The sequence below is a fragment of the Brachyhypopomus gauderio genome, unplaced genomic scaffold, assembly GCF_052324685.1.
Source record: "Brachyhypopomus gauderio isolate BG-103 unplaced genomic scaffold, BGAUD_0.2 sc104, whole genome shotgun sequence".
NCBI classification, from domain to species: domain Eukaryota; kingdom Metazoa; phylum Chordata; class Actinopteri; order Gymnotiformes; family Hypopomidae; genus Brachyhypopomus; species Brachyhypopomus gauderio.
The window spans coordinates 428781-446727 of record NW_027506925.1 but is presented as its reverse complement, the minus strand read 5'-3'; the positions used below and the strand labels follow the sequence as shown (position 1 = coordinate 446727).

General features: G+C 46.5%; 2 protein-coding genes across 3 annotated transcripts; one reads left to right on the top strand and one right to left on the bottom strand.

Annotated features, from left to right (window-relative positions):
- Positions 1-207: 207 nt before the first annotated feature.
- Positions 208-6219, top strand: cpsf3 (cleavage and polyadenylation specific factor 3). The gene is made up of 18 exons (XM_076993153.1): positions 208-411; positions 618-681; positions 761-858; positions 957-1085; positions 1207-1384; positions 1478-1567; positions 1741-1891; positions 1975-2150; positions 2711-2869; positions 3015-3161; positions 3265-3417; positions 3578-3686; positions 3766-3864; positions 4911-5005; positions 5104-5191; positions 5279-5345; positions 5460-5556; positions 5813-6219. Exons 1-18 carry the CDS (start codon positions 341-343, stop codon positions 5912-5914), a joined length of 2073 nt encoding a protein of 690 aa, XP_076849268.1. The 5' UTR covers positions 208-340; the 3' UTR covers positions 5915-6219.
- A 38-nt stretch (positions 6220-6257) lies between these two features.
- On the bottom strand, positions 6258-17861 carry adam17b (ADAM metallopeptidase domain 17b). 2 transcript variants are annotated; one of them, XM_076993152.1, is made up of 19 exons: positions 17468-17861; positions 17024-17156; positions 16586-16719; positions 14804-14892; positions 13047-13227; positions 11385-11512; positions 11102-11188; positions 10886-10996; positions 10579-10723; positions 10303-10391; positions 10087-10212; positions 9733-9932; positions 9428-9531; positions 9073-9207; positions 8777-8907; positions 8592-8670; positions 8334-8422; positions 8174-8230; positions 6258-8096 (listed from the first exon to the last, which is right to left on the bottom strand). In XM_076993152.1, exons 1-19 carry the CDS (start codon positions 17553-17555, stop codon positions 7710-7712), a joined length of 2493 nt encoding a protein of 830 aa, XP_076849267.1. In that variant the 5' UTR covers positions 17556-17861; the 3' UTR covers positions 6258-7709. The 2 variants fall into 2 exon arrangements, with proteins under 2 accessions (XP_076849267.1, XP_076849266.1); XM_076993151.1 differs by having other exon boundaries at positions 10060-10212; positions 17468-17860.
- Between the last annotated feature and the right edge of the window lie 86 nt (positions 17862-17947).

Genomic DNA, 17947 nt, shown 5'->3' with positions numbered 1-17947 from the left:
ATGAGCACTAAAGACTGTTCGAATTAATCTACTATATGAAATGTAACTGCATTCTTTATCTAATGAAATGTGACAATTTTAAACATTGTTGTTTAAATACCCTCAAGTTTTAAGTTCAAACTATATACGGTCTGTGATTCTAACACCGATTGAATTAGTTAAAAGTTAGACATTTATTTTGAAGTGTAGCACAATACCGGAAGTTGTTGTTGTAGAAGATATTCACATCAGAAATGAGGGCAGACGCGTTGTCTTTAATATAGTAAAACAATTAGCTGCAAATGGATTAGCTAGCTGGATAACTAGTGAAAAATTAATTAAAAAACGGTGTTCTGTCAATATGGCTACGAAACGTAAAGCTGACGTCCCGGTGCCCGCTGAAGAAAGTGACCAACTCCTCATTAGACCCCTGTGAGTTCATTCAAACCCGTACGTTACAGCTACATGAGCTAGCTACGCTGCTAGCCGAATGTTTACTACTGTTACTAAGTTATTATATTATTAATGTTACACTATTAACTGTGCCAGATAGCAATAAACAAATCTTCAAAATCATTGCTACGAATTTTCCAAGTTTGACGTATTATTCGCAATTATTTCTTTGGTTACGTTGACAGAGGTGCTGGCCAAGAAGTGGGAAGATCATGCATCATTTTGGAATTCAAAGGACGTAAAATTATGGTACGTTTCTTCTGACTTGGACATTTGGCGTCTGGACATGTTCCACAGCGACTTGGCTGTAATGGTTCTGTCTCAACAGCTGGACTGTGGCATCCACCCCGGTCTGGAGGGTATGGATGCGCTGCCTTACATTGATTTGATTGATCCTGCTGAAATAGATCTTCTCCTCATCAGCCAGTGGGTCCTTTTCAGTTTGATTTAAAGCTAAGTCAGTGTTATGGATGTATTTTGATTTGAACCATGTTTTAATACTGCCCTTTTTCTTCCATGCTTAGTTTTCACCTGGATCACTGTGGGGCGTTGCCATGGTTTTTACAGAAAACAAGTTTTAAAGGAAGGACCTTCATGACCCATGCAACCAAAGCCATCTACCGGTGGCTACTTTCAGACTACGTCAAAGTGAGGTAGACAGGATCCACATTCTTTTCTCGTACTTGACGAAACCTCTTTTGGTAATTAAAGATTTCTGACTGATGCATAGATACGGAGCTACGTCTTATGTTCTGTTCTCGTCTGTGTCTCCAGTAATATCTCAGCAGATGACATGCTGTACACTGAGACGGACCTAGAGGAGAGCATGGACAAGATCGAGACGATTAACTTCCATGAGGTCAAAGAGGTGGCTGGCATTAAATTCTGGTGCTACCATGCTGGCCATGTTTTGGGGGCGGCCATGTTCATGATAGAAATTGCCGGCGTGAAGGTGGGTGAAGTTAGTTCATTAATTTTTTTAATCTATATCCCTGCACAGCTCATCATGTTAGTAACCTCCGCAGGGTCTCCTTTCTTTAAATAGATTCTTTATACGGGAGATTTCTCTCGTCAAGAAGACAGACATCTGATGGCTGCAGAGATTCCCAGTGTTAAACCAGACATCCTCATCACTGTGAGTAACAGCACCATGGTAATATTACTTCATGTTGTAAGGACCAAACATGTACTTTTACTCTATGCCATACTAGATATAGTTAATATAGATATAGTTAATCCTTCCCGGTTAGTCCGACCTGTGTCATTTCTTCTTCAGTTTAACACAGTCTCTCCTCTTCCTGTTTGCAGGAGTCTACATATGGCACTCACATCCACGAGAAGAGAGAGGAGAGAGAGGCGCGCTTCTGTAACACGGTCCATGACATAGTGAACCGGGAAGGCCGCTGCCTCATCCCCGTCTTCGCCCTGGGCCGTGCCCAGGAGCTGCTGCTCATCCTGGGTAAAGGAACGGCAGGGAAACGCTGTCTCGGTTCGTACGGAAGAACGCGGAGAGACGCTGACAGTGCGTGTGGCCTCTTTCAGATGAGTACTGGCAGAATCACCCGGAGCTCCACGACATTCCCATATACTACGCATCGTCACTGGCCAAGAAGTGCATGGCCGTGTACCAGACCTACGTCAACGCCATGAACGACAAGATACGGAAGGCCATCAACATCAACAACCCCTTCGTCTTCAAGCACATCAGCAACCTCAAGGTGGGCACTGCTAGCTGGGGGCCGTGGGGCTGATTTGATTGCCAATTTGTAAAATACGATGAATACAGTATATATGGTGAAATCACTCTATTTAGGCTTCAAAGCCTTTTCACGAGACTTGAAGTTTGCGATAAACTCACAGACAAATCGGGACTGTTTTACATTTTTTCAGGAACATGCAAATATTCAGTCAGTTTGGAAGCATGGCAGATTATTAATTACATTTGTGTTATGGCAAAGTCTGTGCTCATGTGTAGTGCAAGATGATTAGTGAATTTTTTTATTTATTTAACAGGAATGGCACTTATTAATAGTTTTAAATGACTTTTTAAATAGTTTTGATTATTGCAACAAAATTAGCAAAAATCTGCAGTCATTTTGAAATTGCAAACAAACGAACATACATAAAACTACATTTATGTGAAGCAAACGGGTCCACTCACGTAAAATGGGTATAGTTTGAGATCATTAATTTTAGGCTTGTCAGTGTCCGTAACGGACGTGACACCACGCAGAAGTTGGACCGTGACTTATCCCCCTCGCATTGTGGCCCCCTGCAGAGCATGGACCACTTTGATGACATCGGCCCCAGCGTGGTGATGGCGTCTCCGGGGATGATGCAGAGTGGTCTCTCCAGAGAGCTGTTTGAGAGCTGGTGCACGGACAAGAGGAATGGCGTGATCATCGCCGGCTACTGCGTGGAGGGAACGCTCGCCAAGGTGTGGACCTCAAACGACCCCGCCCACGTTAGCTCGAGCATTTAGCTTATTTCACTCTCCCTTCGGTCTTCACGTCGTCAAATGAAGGAAGACGTGCAGGTGACCAGCATTCTCCTCATTGTCCTTGTTGTGTGCGCTCGTGCAGCACATCATGTCCGAGCCCGAGGAGATCACCACTATGTCGGGCCAGAAGCTGCAGCTGAAGATGTCGGTGGACTACATCTCCTTCTCGGCCCACACCGACTACCAGCAGACCAGCGAGTTCATCCGCGCGCTCAAACCCCCCCACGTGGTGAGCCATCTCCTCCGAGAACCAAATACCGCTGGATCACCACCAATCCTCATGCTGAATGTTCATAGAGACGTGCTCCTCGCTCTGTGTGTGTGATGTTCAGATCCTGGTGCATGGGGAGCAGAACGAGATGGCCCGTCTGAAGGCGGCTCTCATCAGAGAGTATGAAGACAACGATGAGGTCCACATCGAGGTGCATAACCCCCGCAACACTGAGGCAGTCACGCTCAACTTCAGAGGAGAAAAACTGGCCAAGGTGAAAACTCCACTCCTCCTCCTCCTGTGTTCTGCAGTATTTTTGGGACCGTGATAAACGTCCTGTAAAATCTTGTAGTATGAACACTGGTTCAAACTGTCAACTTTTTTTGGTAGCTTACGATTTTTCTGTGCGTGTACGTGTGTGTGTGATCCCCCAGGTAATGGGCTCTCTAGCTGATAAGAAGTGTGCGCAGGGTCAAAGGGTTTCTGGGATCCTGGTCAAACGCAACTTCAGCTACCACATCCTCACCCCCTCGGACCTCTCCAGTGAGTTGCCGTTGTCTCGGAGCGTAAGCAGGAGAGAGGCGGCGTGTGCATGCTCTCACGCTTTCTGTCCGTTGTGTAGATTACACAGACCTGGCTATGAGCACGGTGAGACAGAGCCAAGCCATTCCCTACAGTGGACCCTTCAACCTACTGCACTGTCAGCTACGCCATTTAGCAGGTGTGTGTCCTGGGTTTGTGTGTGAAACAGAATATGGGGCCCGGGGTCATTGGATCAAGTTTATAAAACCTACTGACAAATGTAATATGATAACGGCAAATAACGCTAGTTCCTCGTTCATCAACATGTCCTCCTTTGCATATGACATTAGATATTTATAATACAACACACCACAAATGAAATATATCCTCAACCTATCCGCTGGTCAATTTCCTGGTAGGAAACTGGTTTTGGTGATGTCTTCTCATTATTTAGTCTCTCATGCAGTTCAACACGTCCCTATTTAGTTAATCGACATTTATTTAAAAGACTGTTTAAATGAGAGAACATGATGACAAACTTTATAGTAGAAGTGCCCTAAGAAGGCAACATGCTTAAGTAGAATCAGAATCCCTCAACGTTTGCCATAAGAAATTAGGTATCTATAAACAGATATAGTCAAATATAAGCAGATGTGAGTCATAAACTATGCAGATTGCAGTCTTGGTGAAAGTTACAAATGCATTATGTTTTTACAGTGTGCCACTGGACTCATGTCTCTTGGTGTGAATGTTCATTATATACTGTCACATTTACATGTCTGTTTTGATTGGCTTTCACTTTGGGTACAAGTAAATTTAATACAGTGGTAAGCAGATACTGGTGTGTTAATATCAGCATGGTAACTTTATAAATAAGAATTAAATACCACATTGCATTGTTTTGCTTATGGCAGTTACTGTCACGTTTTATGAATGTCTCCACATTTGTTGTAATAAGCACTTTTCACTTTACAAAGTGTTTTGTTTGGGTTTTTTTTGGACAATGAATGTTGTAAAAGTGCAAATGAACTCGCTTGGCTTGGGTGTTTGTGCTGGAGCTGTTTAGCCTCTGGTACCATAAAACCTTTATGTGAGGGAAGAGCCTAGCAAGTGTGTGTGTGTGTGTGTGTGTGTGTGTGTGTGTGTGTGTGTGTGTGTGTGTGTGTGTGTGTGTGTGTGTGTGTGTGTGTGTGTGTGTGTGTGTGTGTGTGTGTGTGTGTGTGTGTGTGTGTGTGTGTGTCTTAGGGCACGTTGAGGAGGTAGAAGCAGCTGAGAAAACCACACTGAGGATCTTTAACAGCATCACACTGGTTCATGATGTCAACATGGTCACCCTGGAGGTGAGTTGAGGCTGGAGGAGCCCTGATGATGTGTGCGTAAGAACATGAGCGCAGGGAGGGACGTTAACCCAAACATCCGTGTGCCCGTTCTGTTACAGTGGACCGCCAACCCGCTGAACGACATGTACGCCGACGCCGTCACCACAGTGGTCCTGGAGGTGCAGTCCAATCCAAAAGCCCAGAAACGTAAGGATGTGGTTTTGGCCAACCAGTCAAACGTTCGATATAAATAAAAAGTGCTGGATGTATATAAATATCATCTTTTTATTCTAGTCATGCAGCCCAAAGAAGAGAAGGTGGACCTAGACGTGTTCCAGAACAGACTACAGATCATGTTCCAGTACGAACCTCACAGAACATCTTCAAAACGTTTGTTTGATGTTACGGATTTGACAGAAGGCGGTAATAATGAGGTTCGTCTATGGTTGCATACGCTTCACCCATAACTTTACAGGGACATGTTTGGTGAGGAGTGTGTGGACTTCAAGGATAAAAACAACCTGTCCATAACAGTGGATGGCAAGACTGCCTACATCAGCTTGGAGTCGAGGGTGAGTGTGCTGCTGAAAACCCCCCAGTACAGCTGGATTCTCATTGGTTTCTCACTCAACTTATACTCATGAGTCCGGTGTAGTGACGGTGGAAATAAAGTTGAATTATTCATCCAGTGATTCCAAAAATGTGGATAGAGTTGGATTTAAAGGTGAGGATCATCGGGCCCTAAAGTGGCAGCTACGTGCACGTGTTTTACGTCCTTGGTAAGCCCCCCCCCCCCCCCCCCCCCCCCCCCCCGGCCCTTGTGTGCAGACCGTGCAATACGAGGAAGGCAGCGCAGACGACGAGTCTCTCCGAGAGATGGTGGAGCTGGCCGTGCAGAGGCTCTATGACGCCATGAACCCCGTGATGTGAGCTGGAAGCGGAGACCCAGAGGGCAGGCGGCTCTAAAGCAGCGAGCCAAACCCGCGCCGCTCCACCCGGGTCACGGCACCAGGGCCCCTCGGCTTGGATCATGCAAAGGCAAAACAGTAACGGCAATGATGGGCCGAGGGTTAAGATTCTGAATTAAGGAAATCAGGAACCGTAGCTTGAATACCTGTAATAGTGTGAACTTTGTCTCTTTCTACTTTGAACTTATTAAAAATGAGATGTGATTTCTCTGGATCAATATTTTGATTAAATATTTTGATTGAATAAAAGAAGTACAGTTCTCTCCAGTTGGACTTGAATATCATAAATACACAAGTGACCAATATTCGGTGTAAATAACATTTGTATTTCTTTCATTCAAATATCAAAAATATTATGACATGCACATTCTTAATACTTCAGTCAGTATATTAGTATCACAACGGCAGTGCTGTTGACTGAAGGTGTTCACAGGATTTGACACCAGAGGAAAGAGGAAAAATAAAGAGTTAAATGTATAAAGCAGATTGTCACCCGTCCGTTTTAAGTACCAAGTAAAATTAACATTAGGATATATTAACAAAGAAAACATGCATGCAAAGAAAAGCTATAAAAACTAACATTTGTACTGTGTATCAATTTCATTTAAACTACAGTGGAAGACAGCCTTATGGCGATTGAGTGTAATGGAGTCCTTAATGTTCAACCTACAGGTTTGTGCTTACGGTACTGTAGGAGTTTGAATGTTGCAGAATACAAAGAGTTAACAAACATATCTGCAAAAACAGTGCAGCAGAAATCAGTTTGGATTTACCCAAAGGTACACTGAACAGTGCTTCTGTAAAAAAAAATTACATCAAACTGAAACATTTCACACACGTTACTAAATTATTTTCTTATACTGGTATTTTCAAATACCAGTTTAATCAAAAGGCCAGTTATCTGCACACTACACCATCAATGTAGACTACTGTCAGTTATTTAAGAAGAAGCCCTAAACAGACACTGAATAGCGTACGACTTTCTTTGGCATAAAAGAGCACCAGATAAAAACATGGAATTGATCAATTGAAGATGCTGGTTTAAGTCTTAAGTTGCTGGTGAATATGAGAAGTGCATCACTTATATGACTATGGAACAACTTATACCTCCTGGTAACACGACAGTCTTCTCTCCTGGGAGATACAGCCGTGTGTACCCGACTGCAGGCAGATCTAAGCTAAAGGCTCCGGCTGACACCGTCACCACACGTGTCAGTGTAGGGGACACTGGGGAACGCTGACCTCTCCAGGTCTGGGAGATCAGAACACTGCCCCAACGTGACCACCAGTTAGAATTCATTACGTTCTGTAAAGTTCAAACACAACTAAAGAGGCCCAGGGTCGCAGCAGTAAGGACAGGTACAGTTGAACCATACCCAGTCCACTGAACGTCTCTCCTGATGTATTGCATGGCAGTTTAGCTCAACAGGTCTGTAAATGGCTTCAACAGCCTTTAACAAGAATAGTGTGTATCCCAAAATGCACCTCAGCAGCCATTTTACAGACATCCTAGCAATAAACGCTCTCTTGACACTACATGGAATTTCAGAGCCTGCAAAGCCAAACTTCCTTCAGTTTGGCTGTTTCTGAATACTATAGATTATAAGAGCATTACGTAACCATCATCCCACACATTGCTTATGCAAGCAGTGCTTATTCAGTTTCACCTCTCACACACAGGCACTCGCTCCTCGCTGCCCCTAGTGGTTCCACCGGGAAGCTCGATCACATCTCAGCACACCCAACACTTTTTTTTTTTAGCACTCCGTCTCCTTGCTTTTCCTGGGTCTGTGTCTGCTCATTCGGAAAGGCAGGCCTTGCTCCCAACTGTCAGTCAGGTCCTCGAAGGAGCGGGGGGCGGAGCTTGGCACGGGGAACTCCTCCCCCAGGACGTGATCGCCGAGGTAGGAGTCGTAGCTTGGGTCCTCCTGGATGGTGGCCATGCGTTGGTGATCCACGCCGGGGGGCGTGCCCAGAGCGGTCGCGGTCGCCGCGGGGATGACGGCGGTGGGCGGGAACATGGGCGTGGAGCTGGAGTGCAGGGGCCCCACGGTGTGCAGGCGCGGTATGGCGGGAAAAGCCACTGGGGATGGCTTGAAGATGCGCACGGAGGCTGACTCCAGGGTGCTCAGCAACTCTGCGCTCTAAGAACACACACATAATGATATCTGCTGCCTACTGACACCGTCAACGACACTGTTGCGCTGAGTATAATACTTACACTAGGGTAGAAGAGCGATCTGTTGTTGAATTCATACTGCTGGTCAAGCCTCCTGTCCTGCAGGTTAGAGACGAGTACAGTATAGTGACAATTACGCGCACGTTGACAGAAGAAGGCGCTCGTGGCGCGGTAAGCCGATCGACATGTGTGCGAGACGTACCACACAGTGGACAAGAATACTGAGAGGAATCCAGAAGATCAGGGAGAAAACCAGCACCGAGCCTACGATGTTATCGGCCAGGAACTTCCCTGAGGGAACAGGAGCACTCTCGCATCACCGTAATACTCGCGCCATACTCACACCATACTCGCGCCATACTCGCGCCATACTCGCGCCATACTCGCGCCATACTCACACCATACTCACACCATACTCACACCATACTCGCGCCATACTCGCGGCCAGCCGACGACTCACCGAAAGTGTTGATGTTCAGCTTGTCCATGAAGTCCCACAGCCTCTCGATCATGTCCTGCACCTGCTTCATGCACTTACCCTGCAAGCACACACAAAGGTCGCACCTTCGAAAAAACTGGCGCGAGTGTCTTTCCGACAATCGTCTCGTCGGGCCCGATCCCGAGCGCTAAGCGCGGGTCACTCACGTCGCCGTCGCAGAAGCCCACGGTGCAGGGTTTGCCCTTGCGCAGGTACAGGAAGCGGCCCCGCTCATCACGGTACGGCAAGCACACGCCACTCGTGCCACGGCAACACACCTGGCACGAGCTGTCCGTCTCTGTGAGGGGGAGGGGTTTGTTAGCTCGGCGCACTAACCCACACGACCGATTTGACGGACAATGTCGCACAAGTACAACAAAGCCAAAACTTTCACTTTGGCCAACGTATGATTTTGCTCGCTGCAATGTGGCCCAGATCGGTGTGCTGGTCGGGAAACGCTCACCGTTGCAGGCGCACGACTGCAGTTTCTGGGACGCCTCACAGAAGGGCACGCACTCCCCCCTCAGACACTGACCGCTGTCCACGCACGTGGTGTTGTCTGGCAGGTTCCCCGGGGGAGGACACTCACTGCTGTTCCCTGGTGGGGTCAGAAGGTCAGAACCATTACAGGTGAACCTCATTAAGGCTAATAACGATCTTGGGAGTATCGTAGCAGTGTGCAATTCAGTAACTCTTCTGACTAAACACCAATCCAGTTATTAAAAAAACCTTTACGTCTGCCTCACTTTGCGTGTAAGGATATGGCACGTCCAGAGTTCGGAAAGAGCACGGTTCGGCGCTGAAGTGCGGGGTGTCACCTGGACAGTAGGAGGCGCCCTTGCAGGTGGCGTTGATGGCCTCTTGGCACTGCTTCCCCGGTTTCTCGAACATGCAGTTCTTACAGCACGCGCTGTTCCTGTCACTGGAGTCAGAGGGGACGGAGACGTCGAAAAACATCGAAAACATAGAAAAAGGCTGAATACCGTTTTAATCACGTCAAATGGCGGACAGATTTATTGCAAGATTTATCTTCATTCCGCGCAATTATTTGTCACACTGCTGCAGCTTTGGCTCTGAAGTTCAAGAGGACGTACTGTGGTGCCGCCACACGAGGGCGCTCTACCTGCACTGCTTGCCCATCCGCAGCTTGCAGGTGGTGGTGCAGCACGGGTCAGTTGTGAGGTGGAGCAGCCCCGGGTCACACTCCTCCCCCTCCTCCACCCGTGAGTTGCCACACACCTTACTGTTCCTCTCCTTGAAACAGGACAAGCTTTTGTGCCTCAGACGTTTGACTATGGAGTCCTTGCTGCACATGGAAAACATCTACGAACAAGCAGAGAGCCACGACACAGGCGTCAATCGCATCCGCCCACGGAGGGGCGAAGTCAGGCTCGAAATAGCAGCGTGGCGGCGCTGTGGCGTTTGAACGGTGCGTTGGGAGGATGAGAACCTTGTTGTTGGAGCGGTCCCCACTCACAGCAATGGGATACATGACGTATTTGCCCCCCTGGTCCTCGCTGGGGGCGCAGAAAGGAACTTCGTCTGGGTCATGGACAGCCCCAAAGTTGTGTCCGAGCTCATGAGTGGTCACCAGATCAGCTTCCTGTTCATGTTGAGAACCGGAACTTTGGTTTGATTGTTTTTGTGCGTGTGTGTGTGTGTGTGTGAAGCAACACCTGAAGCATTATCTAACCTTAGTCAGAATAGTTTTCCCATAATTCTTTGTGCTGGTTAGACCTGTGTTCAGGAACATGGCACCGCGGTCCCTCGATTGAAAACCCTCTTTAAACAAAAAAAGAGAAACAAAACAACGCAACAGAGCACATGGCGTCATTCTCCACGTCAACAGAACAACCAGGTGTCTGAACATCTACACTGTAGCATCACTGGTCACAACAGCAGTGACTGCCTTCATTACACGAGGGAGTGGGAACACCACGTGAACATGGTGGGGAAGAAGTGGACTCACCTTTGGAACAGAGGCCTCCAGGGAGTCCGTCCTTAGCAGGGGCGACGTAGGCGAGCCCCAGGGTGCCCTCGTCAAAGTCCTGATAAGTAAACAGGTGAGCCAGGCACACTCTGGAGGCATTATCTGCAATGTCAATGCTGAATTGCTGCAGGAAACAGAAACATTTTGCACTTTGGAAAGAATGTACCAAACCAAAGCATCGGAATTAAAAAGAAAAAAGCAATAACAACAAGACTGCTTGGTGATGACAATGATTATGTAGAACTACTGCGACCATTCAGAGGACATGCTGAAAAAATTGTCTGACCTCCAGCAACTTTTTGACATCCCACACATCTCTGTTCTTCACCGGGCTCCCCTTCATGTTGAAGTGGGCTTGCCCGGGCTCCACTGGGGTGGGGATTTTGTTAATTATTATCTAACAAAACAAAAGGTAGCAGGGTGACTTCTGCACGAGGAAGCTACAACCAATGAGACCCACAGCATTGCCACAAATAAAGTTCAGGACCACATCCGCACACACCTGCTGGATCTGAACACCGTAGCCCTTGAACTCCTCGTCCCAAGATGTGTTTCTGTAGATGTCATCCACACGGTCGATCAGCTCAATCTGCAGGGTCACAACACACATCACAACTGAAACACAGCCCACAGAGAAGTTCTCTGATCCAGGTTCCTGTTTATCCAAAGAGTGGATTGGGGGATCCAAACAAAGCCCTTTCAACATTTTTTGCTGCATTGTAAAACTGGCCCTGACTAAATGCGAAATGCTTAAGCCAAGCCGTGAGAGTGGCCAGCGCCCTCACCAGGTAGTTGATGGTAGTGCTTTCCTCCTTGCGACCCATGTGTCTGAAGAAGCGATAGTCTGCCACCAGCAGCAGGGGGCATGTGTTTTTACTGTGGTCCACTGGCTGTCTCCTCTCCCGCAAGTGCTCTGTGAAAAGGCATGAGAGAGGGAGAGGGAGAGAGTGTGAAAGAGAGAGTATGGTGCGATCATTTGAATCCTTTGAGTATGATCACACCACTGTGAACAGTTCAGGCTGGTCTCTGTGAAACATGATCAAACTGGTGTGATTAGAATATCAGAAAATGCTATCTAACTCATCGGTTTTCATTATAGAGGTTTTCAATCTCTATAGTTGCTTTCAAATTCTAAAATGCGCTAAAAATAACTGCAAGATGGTAATGAAACTTGAACTATTGAATATAAAATGCTGAAAAAGTGAAAAGTGTAGAAAACATTTGGAAAATGTTTGTCTAGAAGAAGAAATACCATTTTTAATCCCCTCTGGAAAACTTTTCTTTGCATTAAACCCATCCGGAGTAAACACACACACACACACACACACACACACACACGCACACACACACACACACAGAGCAGTGGTGAGGCACCCAGGGAATACTACACTCCACTTACACAATATTATCATTTTAGTTAACACTATGTATGCGTTATCCAACAACAGGAACCAAAGGTCATAGATCATAGTTAACATTAGCAATGGCAGATGAAGTTTCAAACTCTGACCTGCACCAAAAGTGGTGGACCTGTCAGGCTTAATGTTTCAGGCCACTTCAGGTTAAAAAAATTCATTTTCTACACTTACCATTATCTCTTAAACTCTTGTCAGTGATCCTGAGAACTGGTAATTTTTTTGCCAAAAAAAAAAAAGGCATTTACGGCAGTTTCTTCCTCTAAGTGACTGGCTTTGTGGGGGAAGCTATAATGCCGCATGTGCGGAAAATGGCCACCGAGACAGGGGGTCCTTCAATTCTTCTGACAACTCAGGAACACTGATGAAAATAGCACCAGAGGAAGACGTTTCATTCCGAAATCACAATCCATAATTTTCCTACCACTGGGCTGGTGTAATTAATAAACACATCTGAAACCCCACAGATCATTAAGAACTTCCTGCTTGCTGAACTGCAGAGCTGTGCGACCCTAGAGCTCCGCCCCAGCTGTGCAGGGCACCGCAAAAGCCCACGGGCGCATCAGCGCTGGTGGTACCAAGAACACAGGGCATCATCTCACCCCTCACTCCCCCCGTCCTGCCCCAGTCCCACGGACAGGCCGTCGGCTCCCTGTGCCGTGACAGCCAGCCCTAATTAGGCCTCTGTGAATAATAAAACCTCACAGAGGAGACGCAAGCCATGGAGCACACACACAACGTCTGAGCAAAGAGTTGCATAATGTGTGAGAGACCCAGACCACAAAGCAAGTAAGCAAAATCTGGCAAGACAGTGTGCTGTTTAAAGAAATAAAAAATCCATACCTATTAGATCACCCTCCCCCCACCATACACACACACACACACACACACACACACACACACACACACACACACACACCATCCTCCCAAGTACTACACACATACTGGTACAATTATGAGGAAAAAACACATTTGGTTCCATGCGAGCAGTCTGAGCTTCACACCAACACACACAAGCTCTACATCCCTCACCCTCCTCTTCCTCCTCCAGTGCCGAGGCCGTCCTCACACTCTCAGGCAGCAGCTGACTCGCTGGCGTCGTGACGTAGCCACACACTTTAGGGGCGGCCAGCCGGCTCACGTTCCGAATGTCCTCTGAGCGGTACGCCAGCAAGCGTTCATCCCGGGCACCACCCGTGAACCTCCACAGAGGCTACACACACACACACACACACACACACACACACACACACACACACACACACGCATGCAAAGAACAAAGGTTTGCACACTATGACAGACATTGACTTCTTTCTAATATTCTGCCAAGCGTATATATGGACTGGCTACTGTGTCCTGTGGGACTGGACAGAGAGGACAGGTAATCATGGCTACTGTGTCCTGTGGGACTGGACAGAGAGGACAGGTAATCATGGCTACTGTGTCCTGTGGGACTGGACAGAAAGGACAGGTAATCATGGCTACTGTGTCCTGTGGGACTGGACAGAGAGGACAGGTAATCATGGCTACTGTGTCCTGTGGGACTGGACAGAGAGGACAGGTAATCATGGCTACTGTGTCCTGTGGGACTGGACAGAGAGGACAGATAATCATGGCTACTGTGTCCTGTGGGACTGGACAGAGAGGACTAATGGAAGGGCTACTGTGTCCTGTGGGACTGGACAGAGAGGACAGGTAATCATGGCTACTGTGTCCTGTGGGACTGGACAGAGAGGACAGGTAATCATGGCTACTGTGCCCTGTGGGACTGGACAGAGAGGACAGGTAATCATGGCTACTGTGCCCTGTGGGACTGGACAGAGAGGACAGGTAATCATGGCTACTGTGCCCTGTTGGACTGGACAGAGAGGACAGGTAATCATGGCTACTGTGTCCTGTGGGACTGGACAGAGAGGACTAATGGAAGGGCTACTGTGTCCTGTGGGACTGGACAGAGAGGACAGGTAATCATGGCTACTGTGTCCTGTGGGACTGGACAGAGAGGACAGGTAATCATGGCTACTGTGCCCTGTGGGACTGGACAGAGAGGACAGGTAATCATGGCTACTGTGCCCTGTTGGACTGGACAGAGAGGACAGGTAATCATGGCTACTGTGTCCTGTGGTACTGGACAGAGAGGACAGGTAATCATGGCTACTGTGTCCTGTGGGACTGGACAGAGAGGACAGGTAATCATGGCTACTGTGTCCTGTGGGACTGGACAGAGAGGACTAATGGAAGGGCTACTGTGTCCTGTGGGACTGGACAGAGAGGACAGGTAATCATGGCTACTGTGTCCTGTGGGACTGGACAGAGAGGACAGGTAATCATGGCTACTGTGCCCTGTGGGACTGGACAGAGAGGACAGGTAATCATGGCTACTGTGCCCTGTTGGACTGGACAGAGAGGACAGGTAATCATGGCTACTGTGTCCTGTGGTACTGGACAGAGAGGACAGGTAATCATGGCTACTGTGTCCTGTGGGACTGGACAGAGAGGACAGGTAATCATGGCTACTGTGTCCTGTGGGACTGGACAGAGAGGACAGGTAATCATGGCTACTGTGCCCTGTGGGACTGGACAGAGAGGACAGGTAATCATGGCTACTGTGTCCTGTGGTACTGGACAGAGAGGACAGGTAATCATGGCTACTGTGCCCTGTGGGACTGGACAGAGAGGACAGGTAATCATGGCTACTGTGTCCTGTGGGACTGGACAGAGAGGACTAATGGAAGGGCTACTGTGCCCTACTGGAAGTCATGGCAGGTCTCCAGTTGTATGTCACTAACCTCAATGTTGTACTCTGCTTCATCGGTGAGGATGTGGGCGGTGAAGTCACTGTCATCAATGTGCGCCTGTACACGCGAGTTCTCCTCCCCTACAGGTGGACAGAGACATGGGGGCACAGCGCACTGGAAGGTCTTATGTACCTAGGTCTAACACACACCAACTATGATGTGATCTTGTGTAGCTAGGTCTAACACACACCAACTATGATGTGATCTTGTGTAGCTAGGTCTAACACACACCAACTATGATGTGATCTTGTGTAACTATGTCTTACACACACAAACTATGATGTGATCTTGTGTAACTAGGTCTAACACACTCCACCTATGATATAATCTAATGTAGCTAGGTCTATCACACACCACCTATGATGTGATCTTGTGTAGCTAGGTCTAACACACACCAACTATGATGTGATCTTGTGTAGCTAGGTCTAACACACACCAACTATGATGTGATCTTGTGTAACTATGTCTAACACACACAAACTATGATGTGATCTTGTGTAACTAGGTCTAACACACTCCACCTATGATGTGATCTTGTGTAGCTAGGTCTAACACACAACACCTATGATATAATCTAATGTAGCTAGGTCTATCACACACCACCTATGATCTGATCTTGTGTAACTACATCTAACACACACCACCTATGATGTGATCTTGTGTAGCTAGGTCTAACACACACCAACTATGATGTCATCTTGTGTAGCTAGGTCTAACACACACCAACTATGATGTGATCTTGTGTAACTATGTCTAACACACACAAACTATGATGTGATCTTGTGTAACTAGGTCTAACACACTCCACCTATGATGTGATCTTGTGTAGCTAGGTCTAACACACAACACCTATGATATAATCTAATGTAGCTAGGTCTATCACACACCACCTATGATGTGATCTTGTGTAACTACATCTAACACACACCACCTATGATGTGATCTTATGTAGCTAGGTCTAATACACACCTATAAAATAATCTTATGTAGCTAGTTCTAACACACTCCACTTATGATGTAATCATATGTAGCTAGATCTAACACACACACCACCCATGATATAATCTTATGTAGATAGGTCTAACACACTCCACTTATGATGTAATCTTATGTAGCTAGGTCTATCACACTCCACCTATGATGTGATCTTGTGTAGCTAGGCCTAACACTCCACCTATGATGTGATCTTGTGTAGCTAGGTCTAATACAAACCACCTATGATATAATCTAATGTAGCTAGGTCTGACACACAACACCTATGATATAATCTAATGCAGCTATGTCTAACACACATCATCTATGATGTAATCTTATATAGTTTTGTCTAACACACACCACCAATGATGTAAACTTAGGTAGCTAGGTCTATCACCTATAATACACATGTAATACCCATAATTTAATTGACTCAAAGACCTCTAAAAGCATTGGTCAAAATATATATATATTTTTAATTCTACTTACAACAAACCACAATTATAATTTATTTTAGTAACTAAAGATGTATACATTTTAAACCATATATATGAAATCAACAAATTCTGGAGAATGTAAACAGTGCACACTATCAGTCCTATGTCCTTTACACATAATACAAATAATGAAATAATGAAGACATTTTTCTAAAGATATGTCCTCAATGACTAGTGCTCTGTTTCTAAGAGTGTTGTGTTTCCAATCTAAACACAAAACAAGTACGTCATGCCAGCACTTATTAATGCCAATCATTGATTTATAACTGAGATGACTGACTGAAATGGTGCGCACGACTACCTATGACGTGGCCTGTGAAGAAGTTCTGCCTCTGGACCTCGTAGGCTTCCTGCGAATGGTCTTTTCCCACCACCACAGCACTGAAGTCGTCGGTGAACAGTTCTGTGTTGGTGGCCAAGTACAGCCGGAAGTGCCTGGCAAGACAGTCCAGACTACAGCTAGAGGCATCACTCATGCATACACCCCCCTGCCCAAAAACACCCCCCTAAAAAACCCAGTAACGTAGTGCTTTACTGGCTATGAAACATCTCCATGACGCTCAGCAATAAAGATTAATATCACTTTTGATCATTGGTGACTTCATTAAATACAGTCAGTTAGGCAGGGTTCATCCCTAGCTTCTGTGGTAGCAGTTCTATGAGCTCATACAGTTTAAAGTGCAGTTGAGAACCCTTACACACACACACACACAGGTGCTAGAGACCAGAGTGGACAGACCTCTGTAGGGCAGTGAAGCTGATGAGTCTCTCGGCGTGAGTGCGGGTCTGCACATCTCTCTTACCAACCGAGTGCTGCTGCAGACTGGACAAGCTCAGTACGTCGAAGTCTGAAAGCACTGAACCGAGGTGACCTGAGGAGTGTAAGACAGGACCTGAAACACTTTCCCAACTAGCTGGAGGCTTCATTGCAGAAGTATTTGTCTTCTCAGGAGTAAATGTAAAAAGAACACACACACCCCAAATTGTAACTCTGCAACTCTCGGTCCATTCATATTATTAAATCACAGATGTGTTTAAGTTGTTATTCAGATACAAAATTTACTATTCTCTTGAATGAACTTAGAAGTTTGACTTAATATAAAAAATCATGTTCACAAAGAATACGGCTAGGTTTCCCACTTCACATGATGAAGCCTCTCAAGTCGCCCCGTCCCAAACTCACCATACTCGGCGTGTACGTCATCCTCAGGAGTACTCTCTGAGCACTGGGTCAAAAGTAAAGATACTAAAATGATAACCACGCGTTTCATTTCGCAGAAGACGAAGTCATATCAGCGTAATGTACTTCACACCAAACGTAGCGACATATCCCACCGACTGTGGCTGAGTTCAACATCTGGACATGGAGTACTCTCGTCTCAACGGGCCAAAAGTAGAAAGTAATTCGTTAATATGTACAATGAAAGAGACACCTTTACTTTAGACTACATTTGTTTTGATAGCAATCATAATCACGCAGGCGAAGAAATGAAAAGGTTTCCAAACAAAACAAAAAATAACCTGGAACACCCGGAAGTACTACTGTGGATATGGAAGATCCCAGACACTTGTACTGTACCCGCTACAGGTCTCGCTCCTTCCTAAATTTACCCGCAAACATGTAACTAATCTTTAAAGGGCGAACCCTCCCACAAATACAGTT

What these genes read in the sequence shown, in the direction of transcription:
- adam17b (XM_076993151.1), bottom strand. Translation starts at nt 17,555, where the DNA reads ATGAAACGCGTGGTTATCATTTTAGTATCTTTACTTTTGACCCAGTGC. An exon ending in AGCTTCACTGCCCTACAGAG is followed by an intron (nt 16,720 to 17,023) that starts GTCTGTCCACTC and finishes CTGTCTTGCCAG; the next exon opens with GCACTTCCGGCTGTACTTGG. An exon ending in GCTGAACATCAACACTTTCG is followed by an intron (nt 8,423 to 8,591) that starts GTGAGTCGTCGG and finishes CTGTTCCCTCAG; the next exon opens with GGAAGTTCCTGGCCGATAAC.
- cpsf3 (XM_076993153.1), top strand. Translation starts at nt 341, where the DNA reads ATGGCTACGAAACGTAAAGCTGACGTCCCGGTGCCCGCTGAAGAAAGT. An exon ending in GGAGCTGCTGCTCATCCTGG is followed by an intron (nt 1,892 to 1,974) that starts GTAAAGGAACGG and finishes GGCCTCTTTCAG; the next exon opens with ATGAGTACTGGCAGAATCAC. An exon ending in ACATCAGCTTGGAGTCGAGG is followed by an intron (nt 5,557 to 5,812) that starts GTGAGTGTGCTG and finishes CCTTGTGTGCAG; the next exon opens with ACCGTGCAATACGAGGAAGG.